We start from the raw sequence: 24012 nt of genomic DNA, 5'->3' as shown, positions 1-24012 counted from the left end.
CTGAGTGTGATTCTTTCCGAGTGCGGACTACAGCACACTCTATTGGCGTTACGTTAGAGTTCAGTTTTACAAGACGGTGAAAAAAACAGAACTGTACTCTTCATGATCAAAAGTAAAACACAAAACAGTTAATATCATAATTACATCATAATTCAAAGGGATTGCTACTGGTTTTTGTAGTGTTTGATGAAATGCAGCTATGCCATGTCTGCTTGTGAAGCTACAACTGACCAAACGTAGTGTTGTAGTACTCGAGACCGGTCTTAAGAACACTTTTTGATGGTCTTGGTCTCGTCTCGGACTCGACCGCATTTGTACTCGGTCTTGTCTCGGTCTCGGACGTTGAGGACTCAATATTTTATTTCAAGACCAGTCAAGATCATAACTTTGGGAATATCAATAAATTGCTTTTGCATTATCTAATTTATTTGTTAACATCCTAACTTTGATTGGATGTAAAATATACAGCTTCAAATGCAACCAATAATTGTAATTAAAAATGTATTGTTACCGTTACTGACTGTCACCCCTGTCTGTCGCAATGGTAAGCATGGAAAAGAAGTGTTGAATAAAGATACTTACGTTGATTTCAACTCTTAGTGTTTGTATGTGTTTTAATGGGAATATGGATCTTTTGGATTAATTTGAGAAGTACCTATGATCTTGATCCACATTTTATTGTGTGTCATGTAATGTGGGGAACTGGTCTTTGTCTTGACTCGGTCTCGCCCTCCCTCGGTCTTGGTCTCGACTTGGTCTCAGCCCCTAAAAGTCTTGGTCTTGACTTGGTCTCGGTTTGGGCGGTCTTGACTACAACACTAACCAAACGTCTATATAAACTAAACTATATTTATTTTTCTGCACTGGATAAAAAGGGTGGGATCATACAGACATAATTACTGTTAACATTAACTCATACATACTTACATACATAATTTACTTTTATCCAAACAGATTCAAAACAGTTTATGTATCATAGTCTCAGTGTGTGTGAATTAACTAGAGAGTGTTTAGGCCACTGAAAGGTACAAAGTTGAGTTTGAATATTTGAAGAACATTTTTGCAACTGCAACTTTCATTTAATCTTTAGTTACAAATTTCTCTAGTAGTAAATGTGTGATCAGTTCATGAAAAGCACTTCATGAACGCTTCAGCTCATGAAGACATTTCAAGCATTAACCCTGCTCCCTAAACAGCACCATTTAATTTGTTGGACCAGTTTTCTTAACTATAATAAATTTCACATCAACAGTAACAACATCAAGGCTGAAGGTGAAGGATGATCAATCTTTGAAGAGGGTGATGTTTGATGAACATTTGTACAAGCACATTTTCTCATTTGGACAACGGTGAAACTAATCCCACTCAAATCTAAAATCATTTTCAATTCTGATCTCACATAATGTTCCTTTGTGTAACTTCTCAGTTTTGCCTAAAGGAAAATCCATCCAAAAAAAGAACACCACTGACATCTGTTATTCCTGTGATCTTTCAGGTTCAGTAAATATTGGTGAGCATTATAAACGCGCTAGAACTAAAAATGTAATTCAGAATCAAATGACACTTTAATATGTGAGTACAGATGTTAATTTATTAATCACATCAGCGTTCTTCTACCTAATATTTGGAGATTATTTTTCTTTGTGCATGAATAAGAACTTAAGGACCACTTGACCAAATGTCAACCTGATCTCCATGTACTTGTCTTAAATTAAAATGGTTATATACGCACTTAATCCTGTAAGAAATCCTGTATGCGCCGAGAAGACTGACTTAACTTTCAGTTTTATCTTGTAAATAACATTTGACTAAAAGACAGGAGCCTTCGTATGAAACACAGAATACTGAGAAGTCAACAGCTTCCAGTTTATAAATAGGTGACAGTATAGTCCAAAGAGATATGGCAAAAAAAAAACTGGCAAACTGGTCCTTAAATTCTCACAGATCACAGGAATAACACTTTTATTTTCAGGTGGATTTTCTATTATTTTACATAATAAGTTGCATACATCTTCCACCGCTGCCATGGCATAAACCGGCGATAAGTGACAACTCAAAACACTACAGCACCCAACGTCTCCATTTCAGCTGAGGAGAGAAAGCAGGGCCGGAGAGATGATATCAAAGTTCGTCATGGGGTGTTTTTAGAGCGTGGTCACAGAGGTCTGCAGAGCACACAGGACAGGAAAACAATTAAAATACAGCCACTGCAGTGGAACAACATAACAGAAATGTGTAAGGGGGTGTAAAACACTGCATTATCATCAAATACATCAGGCATGTTGAGTCAAAAACATACCTGTCCTCTTGCTGCAGAGTTTGTCTTTGACATTTTCTGTCTCATGAGAGAAGAATTCAATGACTTCATCTTCATGCTGCTCAACAATTGTTTCACACTGGAGAAATAAGTCAAAAAACTGTAACACGATGCACGATTCAAAGGATAAATCACAAGATTGGGGGGTGTTGGTTGCATAAAAATACTTGTACAGTTTTTTAATCTGTGTTGTCATTAAAAATAAAAACATAGCAGTGCGAGGTCATTAAAACATATGATGATGCATTTAATAGTTATTAGGGATTATTCTGTAGAAGACTGTACTCACTGCAAATTTTAATCCGGCTGTAACTCTTGAATCCAGCGTGGCCTCAGAGAGGTCCATGGCCTCACCGCTCCGAGATTTTATCCTAATGTAGGACTTCCTGTTTGTTGAAGGATCTGTGTGCTCGCCGTAGTCCTCCATCCTGTCACACACACTCTCCATAAGCTCGAGGAGGTTTCCCTCTGAGCGAGCCAGAGGAACCTGGAGGAATCACAGGTCATGAAAAGCTCTGAATTTAAGAGGATGTGAGGTTTCTCTTCACGCCAACCCACGTAAACAGAACCACAAAAAAATGTAATTCTATTGCAGCAATCCTTTATTGTTCCCTTCATCCTATTTTTACAATGACCATTCTGATTAAATTCCTGATAAAACTTTGTATTAACGGTAAAGAAAAAATAAAAATATCACTTAAATCAGTCAATACCTGATTAAAGAATAATACTGTTCAGCACATGACACAATCAATCCAACTAGCACTCAGAAAGTAATGAGGTTTTGTACCCGGCCAGAACTGCAAAATATTGTTGAGACTGTTTTCATTATTGATACATTTTAAATTTATTTAAAAAAGTTTTTAATTAAATGAATACAATCATCGTTTATATGCAGATTATTTCCCCAATGAATCGTTTGGCCTATGAAACATCTGAAAACTGTGAAAGTGCCCATCACAATATCCTAGAGCTCAGGGGAAGTCATCAGATGTTTTGTTTTCAGTTATGATTCATTTTACTGTCATATAAGATAAATTATCATAGCAGAATCTCAAATTTTAAGCGCTAGTAACAGATAATGTTTTAACATGTCGTCTTTAAAAATCAATAAAACGATCTAATTAGTTAGTAGTAGCATCTCATCCCAGTGAAACCCAATAGTTGTTAGCTCCGCTTTAAAAACCGATGTAATCCTTCGGCCCACAGATTACTACGTGGATGTGCTGCTGCAGCCTCACCTCTCTGATGGATTGGCTGCCGTCCGGGTTTATCCTGAAGGATCCTGTCTGGATCATTTTCTTTGGATCTATCTGGGAGATGGCCCACTCCATCTCATCTACCAGAGCCCTGCAGGCTGCGGGGAGCAGAGAGGGAGGACACGCATTAAGACTTTTCACGGTATCTGAGAGAGAGTGAGGCAGAGACAGACACATACCTCCACATCTCATGTCCTGTCCTTGTCTGGCGGCCTGGCTGGAGCTCAGGAAGAGACACAGGAGCACGCACGGTGTGAGCAGGAGAGCCGCGTCCCTCATCTTGCCTCTAAAATAAGGATTTGAAAACAACCGTCTGACACATCAACCGGCAACAGAAACTGTAACAGACGTTAGCCGGGAATCTCTCAGTCGCCGCTAGCTACATGGTCCGACTACCAAGCACCAGATAGAGACGCGGACACGAAAAACACACATTTTATCAACTTTTCATTGAACTTACAAGTTCCTTCAGTGTTTCCCGAGACCACCTTCACGCTTCTCCACGCTGTTCCATCGCATTCGGTGAAATGTGGTGACGTAGGCAGGACAGGACGAAGGCGCGCTTGAGACAGCGCCCTCGCGTGGCAAGGAAGAAGCCAACGGCTCCATGACAACCCAACCGTTACAAAGGCAACCTCTCAGCGTCCGGCTGGTCCCACATAGCGGGGCTGCTTCACTTAACAGCCATATTGTTGTTTAATAATAATACAGTACTTCCTTTAGCTCACGTACAATTTTATTGGTTTAGTTAACTTATAGTCTACGTTAGAAGACAGTAACCTCAAAACAACAACTACTGTTGCTACTACAAACAATAAACTGACTATTTAACACTTATGAGCAAACTAAATAACAAACAAAGTAGGTCAAAATGAGTTTTTAAAGGTCAGACAGCTCATGAAGTAATTGCTGGTAACCCTATCAAACCACTGTCGATTGTGCTACAGTGTTTAAAAAGTGCACTGTACTGCTCCTCCTCAGTAATTACATTGGAGCTATCAAATCAGAGACTGAAGTTAAGAAGGAAGAGGAAGAGTACAGAAACGGTGTAAGTTGACACCAGGTGAATTTCCCAGCAGTCATAGTAGGAAAAGCACAGGTGTGGCATGGTGGCTCAGTTCTATCGAGTGTCACGGTGAGCCAGCATGAACAATACCAGGACCCTGAAACTGAAGCAGCTAAATGGAATTCATCCATCATTGATTTAAATATTTACACCTCTCGAGATTTATGAATAAGACCCGGCATAGACCCAACTTTTTCAGTAAAAGAATAAATACAATAACGAAAAAGAAAGCACATTAGTAGGTATTTTTACTTTTTTTTTTTATTCAAGAAAAAAAAATTTAAAAAATCTAACAGACGGCAGATAATTTAAAACAACAAAAAAAATATATTGGAAAACCACCCTTTTAGTAGGGTCCTAATACTGTATCATACTGTACAATTACATCAAATCAGAAATTACAAATTTAATCTAATTTACAGTACAATACAATACAGTACCAAATTCCTGTTTTGCCATGGAAATGGTCACTAACACTCGCAACAGCTGTTCCCAAATTCAGACACTTTATAATACTTTAAAATGCAACAAATGATGCAGTAATCAATGAAAAACATGGTGCAAGCGAGGTCATTAACGTGTTTTTAATTGATTTCACTAGAGGTAGGTTATGCCAGAAGGTCCAGTGGAGACGTACTGACAGTCTTCAACCAAATGCACGATAAAGATATTTTATCATACAGCTTACTATGTCAACGTTTATACTCACTGTGGCCCATTTCTCGCTGGTTCATTTATTTTAAGAATGTGTTTTTTGCAGGAGCGCTATTACTAAAAAGGGGTATATTTGTTTTTTTATTTGCCATTACATGTCATTTCAGTTCTTACAGAAAATATGGCAAATGCAGAACACAATGGCAAAAGAAAACAAATTTGACAATAAATTAAATTTTCAAAGCTACTATCAGCCCCTCTAAACTATATACTCATCCCTATAACACATATTCTTGATGAAGGATTCTAATTAGACAGTTTTACTCAATGTACAACATGTTTTTCCACCTGTAACAATGTGAGTTTCTAGTATTAGTTTGTTTTTGACTGAACAGTGAATAGGCACAGTGGTGAACACAGGAGGCACTTAGTCATCTGCACAATAATTACAGCATACAAGTGCAGTTCAATATTTGGTCGAGAAAAAAGTGGTTTGGTTTATATATATATAGTGCACAACCAACATAGTCTTTTTATGATGGATCCTATTGTTTTATGGTGATATTTCATATCCTCTTCTTTTCTAGCGTCTTCTCTGTACTTTTTTAACTTGTTAAAATCCCTGTAAAACACACAGTTTTTTAAAGTCGCTACAATAATCAAGTTATTGAAATGCATAAGAAGACATGTTTAAGTATCAACCTGTCACAATCATAATACAACACTTCACATCATATTTTGCACTTTGCACACATCACACCTCTGCGTAAATCTTGCTTCATCAAAAAAAAAAGCTAACCCCTGCTAAAACGTCCCAAAAAGCTGAAAGACAAAATAACATTTTAAACCAAACTAAACATCCACTAAAACTACATAAAAGACAAAGTAGCATTCATAATGTATACAAACTACACATAAATAAAGAAATCTTAAAACAAACTGATGAAAGCCTAAGAGCACAATTTAAGAGAGAAAATGTAATGTAAAGTTTTGAACAGGCTGAAAAACTGAGTTGATCAGACTCCAGGTACTGCATTCAACACTGAATCACTCATATTACACCACTACTGCAAATGTATGATCTAAAATTCACAAATTAATTACACAGTAATGTATACATTTTCTAAAAAACATACACATGGGTTATCAGAATCAGAAATACTTTATTAATCCGAGAGGAGAAATGCTTTTATTATCAGTTTATTATAAGTTTTTGTCTGCTGCCATTTGTAATCTTACAAACGGTGCCTTTAATTTAATAATTCATAATTAGCATTTAGAAGAAGAACATTTTATGCCTGGTCTTCCAAATATGTGGAAACAGGGAGGATGTCCAGACCTTATCTCCAAGAACAGAAATCCCCCAAATCTAAAATAGACAGCATGACTGTACATAAAAATGACATAAAACTGTCATTCTCTTCTATATAGTATAAAACACAGCAAGAAACGTGACTAGTCACACATAAATAACTTGTATATTTTTCAAGTGTTCATTAAATATATTAATTATAACAATTTGTCCAATATTAAGATCTAGATGAATGTTTTAAATCACTTAATCTAAATATAAAATAGAATAGAAGCAAAGCACCAAACAAATTGTTAAAATCATGCTGCAGCTTTGTTGTTTGACTTTTTATGAATAAATCATATAGGATTCACATCAGACCTTTTAGTACCTTTTTGTTCTTTTGACTCTGTGGGGATTTGTGACGATGGCAAAATCAGATTTTTATGTCATATACCAGCAGAAAGTTAAAAACAACCAAGTGCAACACTGGCTGTGCGATTTCAAAATGGAAAGGGATCATTTCATCACAGTAGTGTCTGGTTGGCAACCATCACTCTCTTTGTCACTGTCACAGCATTACTAACTTGTAGTGGTTCAATCATTTAAAATGAGTGATCTGAAGAAGCCGACAGGACCAAAATATTTGAGACATGACCCAGATATGTAACCATTATTTGCATAAACATTATTTAGCCGAGGTCGCTGAGACGTTTGTGATTCATCATTGTTTTAAACAGGATTAGACATCTGTGTACTGTAAGGACACTTTGAACATGTGTTAGGCCGAGAGGTGAAGACAAACACATACTGGCCGAGCTTCAGTGGTCCCACGCTACAGCCGGGTCATCACAGCCACAGTCCAACATCCATCCTCCTATCTTTCAACCAGAGCATCAGTGTCCATGTCATTCAGTAAGTAGATATCTGTGTGCCGTGACGGTCCCATTTCCGTCTGAAAGAAAGAAGAGGTGGAGATTTTATCAATGAGGAGGGTGTTGTGACGACCTGACTTATAAAAGAAAAACATGTGTCATATGGTTTTGCAATGATTTGTTTTGTTCTCGACCGATTCTTGAGTTTTTTATTGAAAATGTAAACAATCAGTTATATAGTTAAGAAAATACACTGACCCTACTCGCACACTCTACATATAGATTTATTATAATTTTTGTTCCCAGGGAATATAAATCTAGGCACTGCAGATACAGAGTGTCAAGAAAACTATATGCAAAATAAAATATTTAACACTTAATAAGAGGAACACGATCAATGCTGTGTTTTGATCAGTTGAAAATCAGTCTAATCCAATCAATTTTGAGTTTGATTGTTTTATGATTAGAGATTAATTAAGGATGCTGACCTTGGTTCAAAGTGATCATTTCCAAACTCAAATTTCCTCATTTGTTCCAGGAAAGCTCTGCAAAACAGCATTTCTACTGCCTACCATGATCTTCTATCAACCCTGGGTATGTAAAAGTGAAAAAATAAAATTTGGCCCTTTGACCTCTTAATCTGGGAATGAGGAATGTATATAGTCATATTTTAAACGTTCGTGGGGCATATTTTATATTATTCTCACAGGTCAATAAACAGTTTATACTAATTATTAGCAGGTTTTGTAATTTATTTACTGCACTACGCACCTTGTGACAAAACTGCCACTGTTTTGTGGAATCATTGCTGTATTTTAACATTGATATTGTCATGAGAAAACCTCCAGCATAAAATAATTCTCTAGACTTTTCTAAAACATGGGGTTTGACTAAATCCTAATTAATATTCAGGCTGCGTTTTCAATATGTATACAACTAAAAAAACGTAATTCATGAATCCTTCTTTAGACATTCAGACAGAAGACGCCGACAAATGTCCATATATCCATTATTTCCCATTTATTTTGAACACATTTTGTGCTTTCTCCAGTAGCAAGGACAAACATTTATTCATCCAATCCCAAAGAGCAGAAACGAGTGATAATTTCAGGGTACACATTTCTACATTGAGGTGTTCTCTGTAACAGTACAAATATGCATTTGCCATGGTTTGTTTTGTTTTTTGGCCAGAGAGGTATTTTGTATGAAACTGTACAAATTCACAGTAGCCTGAAAAATGTCATGTTACATTTGTGCCACTTCTATGAACCTTGGAGAACTTCAGAAAAGTTTTGAGAACTCTGAAACACAGACCTGCAACTATACCTGATCCACCATGATAAAGTAAACACTTACTGTGATCACCGTACAAACACAATGCTACACAGCTCATTTCCAGTGCTCTTATTGCTTAATACGTACATCTTACATGGATCTGCACCTCCAGAGAAATTTACAGTGCAGTGATGATAGCATTAAATCAACCCCATTAAATAAAGAAGCTAAGTAAATCAATCCTGTATCCTGGTAATGGTAATGGTAATAATAATTTACTCCTGCATCCTTTGCACTCTGCTCATTGCACTATTGTCTCAATCTGTCTATTTTGTTGTGTTTATAGTGTGTATACGTGACCTCTATACTGTAGCCTGTGTTTGATTTTATTAAGGTATTATTGTTTAACTGTATTATTGTATAAATAAGCACATCATGAGCATTGTGCAAGCCAGAGTAAAATTCCTTGTATGTGTACACTACCTGGCGAATAAAGCTGATTCTGATTCTGGTATCTGTGACTGTCGCAGGACTATAATAAGCACTGGCCTACCTGCGCTGTGTCTACCTGCACTCACTCTGCCCGTGCACTCACTGCACGTGAAAATGTGGTTTGGGGAGTCGCTTTGGAGGGAGACCTGAAGGGAGGGGTGGGATTTTATCGGTTAGATAGTTTCAAAATCTAGCTGCCGCTGGCTAGTTTCTCAACATTGCCCAGCCTAGCTTTAAAATACGAAACATAAATTTTTCCTAAAAAAGTTCTAATTCTGGGACTGGTTGTTTGTCTATGTGTGGCCCTGCGATGGATTGGCGACCTGTCCAGGGTGTACCCCGCCTTTCGCCCGATGTCAGCTAGGATTGGCTCCAGCCCCCCACGACCCTGTATAAAGTTCTAATTCTCTTTGCGTTGCTTTATTAAATGTGTCTGTTGTTTTAGTAAAACAGTCTTTATTCAGACCTGCAAACTAGTCTGCAGCCCAGTGGACTTCTAGAGTAAATATGAATAGTTTTATTTTTGGTGAAAAGATTACATTTAAAAAATAAACCAACCCTGTTTAGAAGGGAGAACAAACATTTCTGAAGGAAACAGAACAAACTTTTTCACACCCATTAGGATGTCCTAAATGAATCAGTGTAGAGCGCTGGACACACCATAGCTTAATTAACATTTAAATTAATCTGCTAAAAAAAAGTTGTTTTTGGACTTTAATTCACAAAATGACTGCTTTCGAGGGTCTAAAGATACTACAAACATACACTACAAACGTCTGATTTGGATCGATATAAATAAACTTCTTCTGTACTTGTTTTGACTCTTTTTAAAAAAAACTTGTGTTTCCAGTTGTCCTTTAAACACAGCTTTGTCATGACAATTACATTATTCTTAAGCTGCCACATGAGCAGTTCCTTTCTTTCTCTGCATAGCAGTATAAATAAGTCTGTTTTCGTTTCTAAAATTAACCACATGTATTGTAATGAAATTATACATTTCTATAATCCTTAACTTCTGAAGCCTTCACCAACAGACAAACAAAACTGAATTAAAATGTGGAGGATTGGAACAACTCCTGCACAGTGCCGCAAACTTATTTTCTTTCATTTCACTCGCATCCTGATTATTTAGGCACTAAAAGAGGCTCTGAAGTTGAGGCTGCAGTCATATAAAGTTCCACATGTTTGAATCGAGAAGTTTTGATCAGGCTGAACAGAAACTGCAATGCATATCTGAATCATGAGTAAAATATTAAAGGTGCAGTGCAGTACTACCGTCAACTAATATATCCAGGTCCAAGGGCACTCTGGAATTAATTTTAAGAACCAGTTGGCTCTTGGTCACATTAAAACTATGGTTTTCATCAGACAGCCCCAGACAATTTGTAAATGAACAGGTGGACTTCCTCCATTCAAGCCAGTTTTCAGTCAAGTCTGATTTTACAATCCAAGGCTCATATTTACAGAAAAACAAACCAAAAAACAAAACATCCTTGATTCACAAACTTGGTTGTAATGACCAGATGTCCACTCTGAACTCACAAAGACAAAGTACAGTATACGCATAATTTATGCACGATACTGAAACTTGCCACTTAAGCTACTTTGACATGTTTTTTTCCCCCCTCACACAATTGAGGCTGGATATCATTTGGTGATTTTTGATACAGGTAGTATCATTGAATGAATTTGTCAGTGAATTATGTCACGACTATATTGTTTTAAAAATAGTTAGCGGAAATGAAACGTTAGATGCATAACTGAATAATACTGCTACAGAGACGGTACACTGAGATGAGATAATGGAGGATGTTGAGGTAGTGGAAATTATGATGGAATAAGCTGCTTCTTCTTCCATCAAGACACTGGAGGTTGACATTATCAAGGTAAGAGGGCTCACGGAGAGCAGAGTGCATGAGGCAGCTAGCATTGGTACATATCAAGCCTTGTTAGAGAACAAGGGAATCAATCAATACTTAATACTTTAGGTAGCTAATTAGATCAGCTCTTATTTAACAGAAACAAGGCAGAAATAAGTCAGGCATGCTTATATTGGTTTGATTTTTGAGAACATATAACAGTGTAACCTCAACAGAACATTGGGCAGAAAAAACATGAGCTATTATTGCTGTATTGCAAAAATGACATCTTTCATGTCATGTATGTTATATTTTTGTGATCAGAAATGTGAAAATTATTATTTGAATTGTGTGAATTCTGTAGTTTTGAGGTTATTTAGTCCAAAATAAAATTGGGTTTTATTGTGGCAATATTACAGGCTACCTCTGTGCTGCAATGCTCCTCCCACAGGCAGCAAAACGCCAAGCTTGGTTTTTTTTACGAATTTTAGGAACTGTAGTTTACATAAAAGCAAAACACATGCTCTTGTTAGGTGAAGCCTAAAATCATCAGAACTCCTGTGTAGAAACTTTTAACTTCTTCGTCCGCCAGCCTCCTCATGGTATTTAAAGTATATTAAAACACAGAGGCTGTTGATAATGTCTTTTCATAAAGATGGGGTGAAAATACAATAAAAGCTGCTATTTTTCTAAAAATTAGATACAGATAATTGTGTTAATCATCATGTCACAATCACTTTGAGGATCTTAACGATTACTGATTTGTCAACAGATGTACGAATATTTCATCAAACACTGACATTGAATTTTCTGTGCTGGTTAGTATTAATCTGGTTCAGTGAATACCTAAAAAGCACCAAATTCTGATACCCAGCCCAACACAAAACAAACATGTGACATTAGCAGAACATGTTCTTTCAAGACCCTACATGATCTATAAAAGTCCTGGTGGTGTACAGGGCTCAGTGTCTCCAAGAGGAAAGAGGAATGCTGGTGGTTAGTGCTCCTGTTCAGCTCTAGGAGTCGTACTCAGACGGCTCCTCTATGAACACAGCAGGTGGATAGCTTACCCTGCTGCCAAAGTCCAGGCAGGAAACCCCCAACGCAACCAAACAGTACCATGCCTGCAGACAGAGAGAGAAGTCAGGACACGACCGGGTTTGTGCACACTTCTGCATGAAATAGTATGTTGTTATCACTAAAACAATGGTGAGACAGAAGACTTAAATACTAACTCTGACACAGTCCATTTTCTGATTTAACCCTATGTTTACTCTAACATTGAAATCATGCAAACAAGGAATATTTGATGCATTTGAATCCAGAAATTTTTTACATAGTTTTTGTAATTTTATTGATTATACTGGTCAGATAAAAACAGCTTAAAATCTGACTAACTGTGCTTATTGTAGCACTGACTTTGCCACAAAGCTGAATTGTGCCTTTAACCTTGGATCACTGGACCCTTGTTAAGTATGAAGTTCAAACACATTAAAGATTTGTGAAACTGGTTTATCAGTTTGATTTTAATTTGATTTAATTAAATTACTTTTGTTGCTGCTCACACATAATAATATAATAATAATTTGAAATTTGAATATGAAGAATAGCATTTAAAGTGTTTTAAGTACATTAAAGTATTTTCTTACATTGTGGTTATTGGTAAAATCAGGTAAAAAGAAAGAAAGCTATTAAAGAGCAATACGTCCGTAGACAGACTGAGACAAATATATTAAATAAGATTTAAACTTAGTTACAAGTTTAAACAAACATTGTCCACATTAAAAAAGGTTACAAAATGTCATATCACTACAGCCAAAAAAGTGTCTGAGGAGTGTGTGTAATGTTGCAGTGACCTAACTCACCAGGTAGCCTACAAAGCACAGATAGGCTACAGAGAGCAGAGCAGCAAGAACGTAGAGCAGCACACTGTTCAGCGCCGTCACATAAACCACCACAAAGTACATGTTGATTGCGCAAACCATCAGGATGACGATGCCTCCGGAAATCTTCCACACCCTAAAGAAACAAAAAGTTTTTTTAGACCATTGAGAAATAATATCTGTTCCTGTATATACTGTCTTCTAACAGTCACACTCCTGAGTAAATTCCTAGTTTGCGTAACTCACTCTTGACTGCCCTGGACTGTTGCGTTCATAAACAACTAAATGACCTGTCTATGTGTCGTAAAAAGGAGGAATATTTAGTAAACATTGCAGTTTAAAGTAACCTCATCTGGAACAGAGTCACTGTGAGGACCTTGAGCAAACAAGTTGTATTTTATTTGTCAATCAATAACTAAACACAGACATCCACGTCAACAAAATCACCAACTGGCTGTCAACACTAAAAGAAATCATGCCTTTCACATCCTCAGTTTCAAGTTGAATCAACTTTGTTCCTAAAACCTGAAAAATGAGTTACGATTCTGTCGGTTAGTTTCATATTTGGCTGAGAAAAATGTCTGATGGTGGACTTGTTCCTCTGCCTTAGTCTAATCTGTCTCCTAAATTTTGAGCTATCTTGCAGTGGAAGTAGAAGCTGTGGCTTTGAGGACTGTGCTGCTAATGAAAGTGTTTTTTCTCTTTTTGTTTGACATGTGCTAGTTATTTATGTCTCAAACACACTGCTGACAGACAGACAAAGGCTGACAGGAGTGAAAGCCTCACTGATTTAGGTAATTATCCTGTCAATAAACAATAGAATACTTACTGTTACAACCAAGTAATAGAAATTACTGCAGAGTGAAGAAATGAATGATAAAAAAAACATTTCACTCACAATCCGTTTGCAAAGTCGTTCATTATGGACGTCAGACTGGTGAAGGTCAGAATAGGGATCAAAGCAAAAGGAAGCTGTTGAGCGGAAAAAGAAGACATACTGAATTTTTGAAAGGATCACGTACTAAACAAGAACAGCAATTGCACAAGAGTGGGTTAACGTTAAAGAATTATTTTGACAGAATTAATTGTGATGGCTTTCTTAAATGATTCGATCTGACCTGCATGCTTTGAAGCACGTTGAGGAAGTCATTCATCCCTGTCAGATGCTGAACATCCTGAAAAATGGCTACCAGCAGTGTAGGCGTGATGGCGATGGAGCGGGTCAGCAGCACCCTGGCAAACCGGGACCACCGTAGGTTCAGGAAACCCTTAAATAACATGAAAGTTTAAACTTCAGCATGTACTCTTCTTTTTTTTACCCATTTCCAGGTATATAACCAACAGTATTTCTTACCTCCATAACAAACTGCCCAGAGTAAGTGCCTGTCATGGTGGAACTCTGTCCAGCTGCCAGGATCCCTATTGCCCAGATATAGAGGGCTGCAGGACCAAAGAAACAGCCCAGGACCACTCCCTGAACAAACAGACATAACAGAAAGAAATGATCCATCAATCATTAATCTATCCACCCCTTAAAAGAGACAGAGAGATGGTTATTTAATAATAATGCCATCCATCTCCCCAATCAGAATTGAATCTTCCTCTTGATCGTTTTATAAGCATCATAAATGTTTTTTGTTGTAATGATGACCACACTTACTCCTTTGTAGATGTCCACCTCCAGTGTGCCATTGTTGAGAGGGAAGAGATCTGTGTGAGGGCTGCCGGTTGCATTGCACAAGTTATTCTGCAACCAGAGACACAAACACATGGTGAGCCACAACTTGTTACTCTCAAAACTGTGTGTTATTATTATGCCACTGTGTTTCAATCAGAACACCAGCTTCAGCAGTACTTGGAAAACAGGAAAGGATTCTTTTAATGTATACGCACCACTTCCATATTGGTTTTATTGTAGAAGGCCTCAGCGAAGACAGCTACGACAAAGACGTTGATGAGGAAGGAGACAAAGAGAGCGATAGTTGACTCAATGAAGTAGTACTTGTTGGCTTCCTTTATTTCCTTCTTATTTTTGCGATCAATGTCCCGAGACTGGTACATAAGGGGGAAAAAACAGAATAACGCTCAACTTTCATCAAAACACCCAAGATCTGCTTCAAGAATATTTTAAAATGCTTTGTAGTGTGTGAAACACTGACAAATATGCAATAATTAACTGTAACATTTCAAAGCTGTATAAGAAATATAGCTGAGAAAAATGATTGATAGGAGCCTTTGGTGTGGGAGACCGGGGTTCGATTCCCACTGTGACCCATCCACCATTGTGTCCCTGAGCAAGACACTGAACCCCTAGTTGCTCCAGAGGCGTGCGACCTCTGACATGTATAGCAATTGTAAGTTGCTTTGGATAAAAGCGTCAGCTAAATGTAAATGTAATTTAAGCAGTAAAATCCACATAAACATTTATTTAGAAATGTTCTGCAGGCCAACCAATCACATATCTAAAGTCCTATGTTCTCCTAGGTTCACTGTCATAAAATTTATGTTCCACATCTGTAATAAAAACCCTTCACTAACTATATTACGTTTAACAAAAGAAATAAAATTAACGTTACACTAGAAAATTCTCATTCCAACATGTTGTTTCTTTAAGCTTTACTTTTTAGTCTTGCTAATCTGAATATGACAACAAACATGCTCTAACCTTGACCAGTGCTGAGTGCAAGTAGATGTTGTGGGGCATGATGACAGCTCCTATGATCCCCACTGCCTGCTCCATCTGCACCGGCCCACAGTCGGTACAGTAAGGCATGAACATCCCCTTCAGCAGTTCCCCCTGGTTTGGCTTTACCACAACATACTACAGACGGGCAGCACAGAGTCAAACATGGTCATGGTGCCGTGAACGTCTTGGCAAAAACTCTGTCAGTTGCCAACAAGCACAATTATATTGGACACTTTAAAAGTCTTTTACCTCGTAACCAAAGCTAAGAGCCATTACGGTGATAAGAAAGCCAAAGAAAGCTTCAAGTTTCCTCAGGCCTGCAAGGAAATACAAACAACATATATACTATCAACACAGGGATACACAGCGTTTTAGACATCGATTAGTAAAGTAAGCGATTGTGTATCCATACCGTATTTATCTAGAAAGAGGAACACAAACGTGTCTGTGATGGTGATGATGACTCCTGCCCACAGTGGAATCCTGGAGGAGAAAGAAAAAAAGACAACAATTCCTCACCATTACAGAAATATACTCTTGGTAAATCATGTTTGCAGTCACTTTTCATGGACAAGCAGTAAAGAAGTTACCTGCCCACAGAGAGAAGGTTGAGGGCTATGGCACAGCCAATGACCTCCTGCATGTCTGACCCAATAATTGCCAGTTCCACCATGAACCAAAGGATGATCCGAGGAACCTGAAAAGGAAAGACAGATTATATCAGTGAGCAGAGTTCAATCATCGCTTCAGAACTTTACTGAATCTCATATCTAATGTTGGCTTCTCGTCTTTGACCACAGCATACCTGTAGTTCACATGAGTTATTCACCAATATTTACGGTATTTTTTCCCTGGACCCTATTTTCCCATGTTTTTGTGTCTATGTGACGAATTCACATTTTTTGAAAGTAGTCAGTCGGCAGCAGCAAAACAGGGCTGCAACATAATCCTTGTGGGCAGTTGCGCCTCTTCAAAGTGCATCCACTAAAGTGCTTGTTTTGCCAGTGACACGCTCAGATTGTTATTATAAGTTTCTGACAACATTGTAGAAATGATCCCTACAAAGGCAGACCTTTTTCAAAATTTCTAAACTCCTTTTTGTTTAAACAGAAACAGTTGCTATATCGCTCTTGTCAAAGCCACCAGACTCCCTTATTTTACCTCTCTGGTCTACCGCGGCTTCAATTGATTAGTTTGTTTGTGTGGTTGTGCGACTTTAGTGTTTTAAAGTGTTAATGTACGCTTTAAAACACCTTAATGTATAACAAGAAAAGGGAAGTTGAGATGTGTAACGAGTGCTTACTGTGGGATACTGGCGGTTGCAGACTTCAGCCAGGTGCATCCCAGTGACGACCCCGAGGCGTGCAGCTAACCTTTGCAACAGCAGCCCGATGATGGTGGCTCCAAGGAGCACCCATAGGAGCTGAGAAGGAAAGACAAAATGAGGATAAGTCACGTCTTTATTAAAATAAAAGCTCAAAAGTGGTATTTCTTTTTAATAATACATTGACAATTAATGCCCACAACCCATTGCATTTATGATGCAGTAGATGCCTTTGCTTAGAAAAAATGTATTGATGCAGCTCGTCATGTGTTACTTCCACAAAAAGAAGCTGCATTGAGCAAGAAACAAACAAAATATGACTAGAAGGTTGGCCACTTTGCCTTCAAAATATAATAATGACACTTTTACGAAAAAAGGAAGAAGGCAAGTATTTGAGTGAAGACAACAACAGAAACCTGTGGAATCACTTCCTCAAATATAGAGTGAAAAAATAAAAGAGCTAAAACACATACCACTCAAGATGATACTGTATTATGGTCACATTTTTTCCTAAATCCACACCCGTTACCCAGTAAAGTTAACTGCCAGGCCACAAGCATGTTTTGCTTGATTGTAAAGATTAATAATTTTATATATCACCTTAAAGCCAGCTTTAGCTCCAGACTGCAGGTCAGACTCGATGTTCCCTGGATCCAAATAGGCAATGCTCATCAAAAAACCTGGTCCAGTGAAGGCCCAGAGTTTACGGAAACTGAATATCTGAATAAAAGGACAGTAGAATATTACTACTAATGGTGATGTTGTAATTTCATAAATAAGAATAAAATAGGTTTTGCTTCCCACAAACAACACGTGGTAATAAACTGTCCAACAAGGGAAAAGTATATTTGGAAAAACAATGCTTAATCTTTCAAACTGATAATCGAGCTTCGGTTTTGCTGCTTATTTTACATGAAATGGTGTCTGTGAGACATTACCTGATTGCCAGTCTCGGGAATGGCCACTTTATCTTCAAAGTATGTGGAGAAGGGTTCGTCCTGGGCCACAGGTGAGGAAGGAGGAGAGATGGCGCTGTACTGGTTCGTCTGGACTCCATTCTCCTGAGCGGAGTCCTCTAACAAAACCACAGGGAAGACAAACGGAGGGACGAAAGAAGAGTGAGACTAACATAGACAAAGAAGACGTTATCCATGCTGTAACACTACGGCATCTTTCCATCAGCTGCTAACACACTTCATGCTAACCTGAAGCTCATTTTTGTAGCTCTGATTGGTTACAACTTTTCACTCACCAGTTCAATTGCTGAGATTTGGGGAAGTGGCACAATAACAATGTGCAGTTGGCCATAGAACATGATCTGAGTGATCTTTTGTATTAAGGCACCTTAAATGTATGTATGTATGTTGATTGGAGAACCGAAAGTGCAAAAATGCAAAAAGAAAATGTACTGCCCCATAAAACTCTTTGATATCATACAAATAAAGAAGGATTTCTAGGGATCTGCTGTGCTACAAGGATAATAATTTTCAACAGCATTTGTGTCACTTGATGCTTTTCAAAAAACTCCATAACCAAACTCTCCACTTTAAAAAAAAAAGGAAAACAAAACAGAAAAATATTTCCTTAAAATCGCCCAACGTGATTCAATGATGTTTAAGTTTTACTAGTTTGGGCTTTTTAAAAGAATTTTACAGCAACATTCAAACTTAACTTGCCAACCAGGTAAATGTGGAATGTTTTATATTTTCCTTTCTAAAGAAACGCCAGTGATGTCTGAGCATAGAGCAGGTAGAATTTTCTTAAATAACTTTTCAGAGCACAAACCAGAGCTTTATTCATTCTTCACTGAGGAAATTGTTTAAGTCAGAGTATCACATGAGGTTTATTAAAGAAGGCACATATACTTAAGATTAAGCCATTTGTACCAGAAACAACAACTGTAAAAAACTCAAAGCTGATAACCTAAAAGCAATTCAGTGATTTCAAAACTGCTACATAAGTGATTTAGTTTAGGACTTTAAATTACACGTATATAAACACCCTGTAATAGAAAAAAAGATTACATACAAAAGACCAGTCAGTGTCTAAACAAAACTAAAATCTCATACAAAAACTGTAGCAACACTCATCTGTGGTATTTATTTAGTAAACCAGTAAACACTGCGTACTACTCACTGAGATTGGACGCTTCATTCATCCCTCCCTTCATCTCCAACTCACTGCAGGTCTTAAAGTCCACTGTTCCCTCACAAGGACTACGCTTTTTTATGACTCGGCCTTTATCATCCCTTTTTTTGTCACTAGATGTCACAATGAATTTCTGACATCATGCCTCTAAAAATGACCCGCGAAGACAGAGAAGTAAAGAACACACACCCCAGCATATGCACAGTGACCTGCCCTTTAGCCCTTCAACAAATCACACAACATCACCCAAGCAGTAATAAAGTTCACAAACAAAGCAATGAGAATTAACAGCATTTACATTTTCAAATTGGCAGCAAAATGACTAAACCAAACATATTCCAGGATCAAGACTAAAGAAAATATGTTGTTAACATGTTGTCAAGAGCATGAGTTTCTGAGTTTATGGAGCTGGGGTTACGTGCACGCATGAAGAAATATACTTAAGTAAAATATTGTTTTACTGCCCCCTGACAGAGACTGTGTATTGCAGCCTTAATCAAATGCCCAGAATGTTTAACGTAAGATAACATGGTGGGTTTGTCTGTAACGGGAAGGTCGTGTTTCTGTTATATAAAGCAGTTACCTTCAAGGAGGTCTCCGTCTTGCTCTGCTTTCATCCCTAGGAACTTGAGGGATGAATATCAGCCTCCCTGGAAAAAGACAACAACAGTTACTTAATCTGAAGGAGCATGAAAGACATGACTGTTGAGGGTAAAACAGTAATTATCATACCAAGTATTGAGTTAACAAGACTGGTGGTTTTGTGTTCCTTTGTTGGATTGCCAAAAAAACTTCACACTTTTCCACAACCACCTCAACACGAGGGGTGACTGTGCAACATTTTGTTCTCCTTTCCCCTTTAACAGAAATCAACAACATGAAAATTCTCGAGTCATAATAATGACTAAGCATATTATGAAAAGGTCACTATATTATTGAGAACATTTTACAGAAAATCTTGAGTTGACCACCAGCACGGCACCAGAGTTTCACTTCCACTTCCTTCATGCACACTCCACAACACTAGTACTTCTTAGCTTCATCCAGAAAATAAAATACAAAACCTCAGCCCAGCCAAACCACCGTGATTTATAACACCCTGTTCCCTGACACAGAGAGTGTCCGGTTTACTCTGTGAAAGCACATGATTATGGGATCATATGAGGCAAAAGTCAAGCTGAGGCAGCAGAGTACCTTTCCCACAAGTCAAGGTTTCCATCCGAGTGCCACTTCCTCTGGCTGAACACGTGCTCGGAGTAATTAGCACTGACAAAGTGATAAGCTCCTTGTTACTTTGCTCGGCAGCAACAATTTACTTAATGTTAGACGTTGAGTAATAACACAAGTTACCAGCTAAATGTTAGTTATTTCTTACAACCACATATAACCCCAAAACATCATGTCAAACTGAATCAACCTTTCCACATAAGGTTTACTAAATGATTTAAATTTAACTGAATATGTTTTTTTCCTTTCCATTGTTACCAGAGCAATTCTGCTTCTGCTTGTATTCCTGAAAAATGGCTGCTTTCCCACTGCAGACGAGAGGAAGCAGCAGCATTAAATTACACTGTGCACTTCAAACTTCAAAACGTCTCTGCTCCTTCTTTTAGTTTTAGACGCAAACATTTTGGCTTCAGACAAGTCAGTGTTATTTGTCATAGCTGAAATGCTTACGTTAACAAGTTGCAGTTAGGAGCTGCTCGCTAAATACTTTTTAATTTACTTCTTTAAACATTTTATGTTTCTGACATTGTCTTGGGGGCCAGATCTTACTTGTTACTTGGCTGCAGGGTGCTTCAGTTTTCTGCATCTTTTAAAGACCTTGACCTATTTGTCGTGTGTACTCATGTGGCTACAGTCAGCAGTCAAATTATTTCTGCCACTAGTGTATTATTAAGACCGCTAAAATCATACGATACAAATCTAATATAAATGATCCTACAGTTTAATACTACTGACATGTTTGCAGGCATACATGATGATGGAGGGAGGTCCACGTGCATCGGTTTGCTCCAATCATTTCCCCCAAAATCAATCAAGTCCAAACAACTCTCTGAAATCTCCAAACGATCATGTGCTCTCTCACACCACCATGACTGTCTCATCCCTGTGACCCTTCTATTAATAACACTTTATTCAGTCGGCCTTCTACCGTGTTGCAGGGTTCAACATAAAGACATAATTCATCTTTCCCTGCGCACTCTAGTATGTTTTGTTCTGTGACCTTGATTTCAGTCCTGGATTGCGTTACTGTCTTTTAATGTGTCAGCACTAATCTTGTCAAATTTCATGGGTAATCATGTGTATGTGCTTAAAGAGATTCAGAATATCTGAGAATTTGGTCAAATTGAATACATAAACAATGTTCAGATGAGTATGAGTACCAGTATGATGTTCATATAGGAAACTTGCATCATCAACTACATGATTAATTTTGACTTTACCAAATGTTGTAAAGTTGGACTGGCCAAGCTTGGAGATCTAAAAAGAAAAGTGGTAAGTGTAGTTAGAAACCACATCAATTTGTCATCCATTCATCTGACTTGCCCCTAAAAGCCTCGGCCTCATCAAACGGCATAGAGGCCTAATCTGCGCAGAACAGTTTTTACAATCACTAAATCTATGACAACTCCCAAACTGACAAACTACACCCCTTGAATTAGGGCCCTTGCATATCAAAACAGTAATGCCAAATTAAAACATCAAAGAAATCTGATTCTAAATGTTAAGCAAGAATCCTACAGGACAAACTAAAATCTCCTCCTGAATTAATAATGAAGCATTAGCTGATGGTGTTGTTGCCAGCGACAATTTCTAACGAAGCAAAAGAAAAAATACATTTTCAACTGACCAAAAACATCAGATCTTTCATGCCCAAGGCCAAATCAACTCTGTTTAACACAATGGACATTTAGCGGCTATGTTGGTCAAAAGAAGAGTCGGGAAATCAAATATTTAAGAACCTCACACACACAGCCCTATCAACTGAATCATTAATGCGTACCTGTGTTGACATTTAGCCATATAAGCTTTCTATGTTACCCAGCTTCAGGTCCAACCATAAAAAATATAAGCCATAATGAGGCTTTAAAATGTGGTACAAGTGAAATCCAATATTTATTTTGCTTTATATATGTTTATCAAAGATTTGGCATATCAGTGGCATATTTATCATTTAAAACTGACTTCACACATAGTCACAGAGCAGTGACTAGATGTAGCCATTACAAAGGTAACATGTATAGGCAGATTCAAGCTATTTGAGAAGTGGTTGCAAGTACATGTGTAATACACAATTATGCATGTAAAGACCGTTTACTGTTGCACTCAAGGACCACACTTTTTCTCCACTGTATAGTGAGTATTGTATAAGGATAAATCATAGGGATAAATGTTACATTACTTTTTGCCTCCAACATTCCTGTGATTTGATTTCCCTCCCATCACATTTTCTGTATTCATTACTTCCTGTATGTGGTGAATAGGCTACATTTCACCAACACCTTTAACTCCACTGACAAACTGACAGAGGAGGAAATTTAGTTAATTTAGGCTTTGGCTGTCAATTACCTTACTGTAGTAGAGTTTGGGTTTCCAGCACAATATCACCTACCTGCAAAGTGCGTAAAGAAAGGGAAGCAGTTGTAATGGGTCAAAACACCAGCAACAAAAAAGAGTTATGAACCTTTAAGCTGCTTTTCATTTTCAAAGCATGTGATATTGTGCCACAAACCTAAACTGTAGTTCTTCTCTCTGACTCCCCATGGAAGAACATTACCATACCATCTGGTCTGACAATAAATGTTCCTACTTTACCAGCCACTGTGAAAAGTAAGCAAACATGATATCTGAAGGTCTAGTGAATTACAGTGAAGGCATGTGTAAAAACTGCCTGCTAATCTGTAAAGAAAATGGTACTCTGGAATGTAATTTCTGTGATATTGTACATCTCAAATATGTATCAAATATATATAGTGAATTTGAACAACTGTAATGCACACTCAAATATACACTCAGCAGTCATATGATCGCTTCATCTATTCAGGATGATGCTCTGATTTCCAGCTTTGACACGTGAATCAACAAGTTGATTTTACGGTTCACAACTAATTACTGGAGTATATTCTGTTAAAGGCTGGATCTTTTTAAGTGTACCCGTGTATTCAGTCAGAGTGCAGTTTCACGGCAATGAAATGTCAGTACAAGTCGCTCTTGTAATACTGAAAGAATGTCACTGAATTGTACAAACTCCCAGAGGAAGTGGTAAGTAACTTAGTAGTAGTAAAGAGCTAACCACAACTTAAAACGTTTGACCTCTTGGCCTGGAAACTTAGCTACATCGTGATGTGGCTGCAGTTTGACCAACTAGCTAAAAAGAAACAAATCCTGCCGGCTAATTAACCCTTTAGATATGTGAACCAGAGCCCCGGTACTATAAACCGCGCTTACACTGTAGCTACTGTTACTGTGTGTGATCAAGCTAACAAGTTTCCATGATATGTTAGCTGGTGGAGCTGCTAACGTTTCCCTTATCAAAGTATGAAAACGCTCTTACCTGGGTATACTTAATGGGGGGGTACAATGACCTCGGTTTTGATGATTAAAGCTGCTTTTAAACTGATACCATCTGTGTTGATGTGAAGGTAGCTAAGTTGCACGTTATCAAGCTAAAATTCCGGTAAAGTCGTATCATTCCATGTCAACTGTAAATTCACGACTCACGGCGCATGTGCAGTAAAACTTGCCTGTTCTGATTGGTCAATGGGTGAAACATGCCAAGTGATGCCCTGCATTTAATCTGCTAGGCGGTGCCAGAGGTGCCAACGGTCCTTGTTCAATCAGAGACGGTTCAGAGCATCTTTGGTACAGCTGGGTACTAC

General features: G+C 37.8%; 2 protein-coding genes across 5 annotated transcripts; both read right to left on the bottom strand.

The window, feature by feature from the left end:
• Nucleotides 1–835: 835 nt before the first annotated feature.
• cnpy2 (canopy FGF signaling regulator 2) lies at nucleotides 836–4139 on the bottom strand. Its single transcript, XM_038696527.1, has 6 exons — nucleotides 4037–4139; nucleotides 3756–3862; nucleotides 3559–3674; nucleotides 2607–2804; nucleotides 2300–2396; nucleotides 836–2165 (listed from the first exon to the last, which is right to left on the bottom strand). The coding sequence occupies exons 2-6, from the start codon at nucleotides 3853–3855 to the stop codon at nucleotides 2122–2124; spliced, it is 555 nt and encodes a 184-aa protein (XP_038552455.1). The 5' UTR covers nucleotides 3856–3862; nucleotides 4037–4139; the 3' UTR covers nucleotides 836–2121.
• Nucleotides 4140–4921: 782 nt separating this feature from the next.
• On the bottom strand, nucleotides 4922–23845 carry LOC119886036 (natural resistance-associated macrophage protein 2-like). 4 transcript variants are annotated; one of them, XM_038696506.1, is made up of 19 exons: nucleotides 23688–23845; nucleotides 22866–22954; nucleotides 22703–22745; nucleotides 19713–19779; nucleotides 17920–18056; nucleotides 17582–17701; nucleotides 16961–17080; nucleotides 16248–16354; nucleotides 16070–16140; nucleotides 15907–15974; nucleotides 15637–15792; nucleotides 14865–15023; nucleotides 14632–14718; nucleotides 14326–14445; nucleotides 14090–14239; nucleotides 13870–13943; nucleotides 12954–13107; nucleotides 12159–12212; nucleotides 4922–7542 (listed from the first exon to the last, which is right to left on the bottom strand). In XM_038696506.1, exons 4-19 carry the CDS (start codon nucleotides 19744–19746, stop codon nucleotides 7465–7467), a joined length of 1689 nt encoding a protein of 562 aa, XP_038552434.1. In that variant the 5' UTR covers nucleotides 19747–19779; nucleotides 22703–22745; nucleotides 22866–22954; nucleotides 23688–23845; the 3' UTR covers nucleotides 4922–7464. The 4 variants fall into 4 exon arrangements, with proteins under 4 accessions (XP_038552434.1, XP_038552433.1, XP_038552435.1 ...); XM_038696505.1 differs by lacking the exons at nucleotides 22703–22745; nucleotides 22866–22954 and having other exon boundaries at nucleotides 23688–23844; XM_038696507.1 differs by lacking the exons at nucleotides 22703–22745; nucleotides 22866–22954; nucleotides 23688–23845 and adding an exon at nucleotides 19862–20385.
• Nucleotides 23846–24012: the final 167 nt, after the last annotated feature.

Source organism: Micropterus salmoides, unplaced genomic scaffold (assembly GCF_014851395.1).
Source record: "Micropterus salmoides isolate LMB-PRFRI ecotype aquatic unplaced genomic scaffold, ASM1485139v1 Ms_hic_scaffold_4, whole genome shotgun sequence".
NCBI classification, from domain to species: Eukaryota; Metazoa; Chordata; class Actinopteri; order Centrarchiformes; family Centrarchidae; genus Micropterus; species Micropterus salmoides.
This window is presented reverse-complemented; position numbering and strand designations above follow the sequence as displayed.

What these genes read in the sequence shown, in the direction of transcription:
- cnpy2 (XM_038696527.1), bottom strand. Translation starts at nt 3,855, where the DNA reads ATGAGGGACGCGGCTCTCCTGCTCACACCGTGCGTGCTCCTGTGTCTC. An exon ending in GCAGCCAATCCATCAGAGAG is followed by an intron (nt 2,805 to 3,558) that starts GTGAGGCTGCAG and finishes TGATTCCTCCAG; the next exon opens with GTTCCTCTGGCTCGCTCAGA. An exon ending in CAGCCGGATTAAAATTTGCA is followed by an intron (nt 2,397 to 2,606) that starts GTGAGTACAGTC and finishes TTATTTCTCCAG; the next exon opens with TGTGAAACAATTGTTGAGCA.
- LOC119886036 (XM_038696506.1), bottom strand. Translation starts at nt 19,746, where the DNA reads ATGAAAGCAGAGCAAGACGGAGACCTCCTTGAAG. An exon ending in GCAACCGCCAGTATCCCACA is followed by an intron (nt 16,355 to 16,960) that starts GTAAGCACTCGT and finishes TTTCCTTTTCAG; the next exon opens with GTTCCTCGGATCATCCTTTG. An exon ending in CTGGGCAGTTTGTTATGGAG is followed by an intron (nt 14,240 to 14,325) that starts GTAAGAAATACT and finishes ATGTTATTTAAG; the next exon opens with GGTTTCCTGAACCTACGGTG.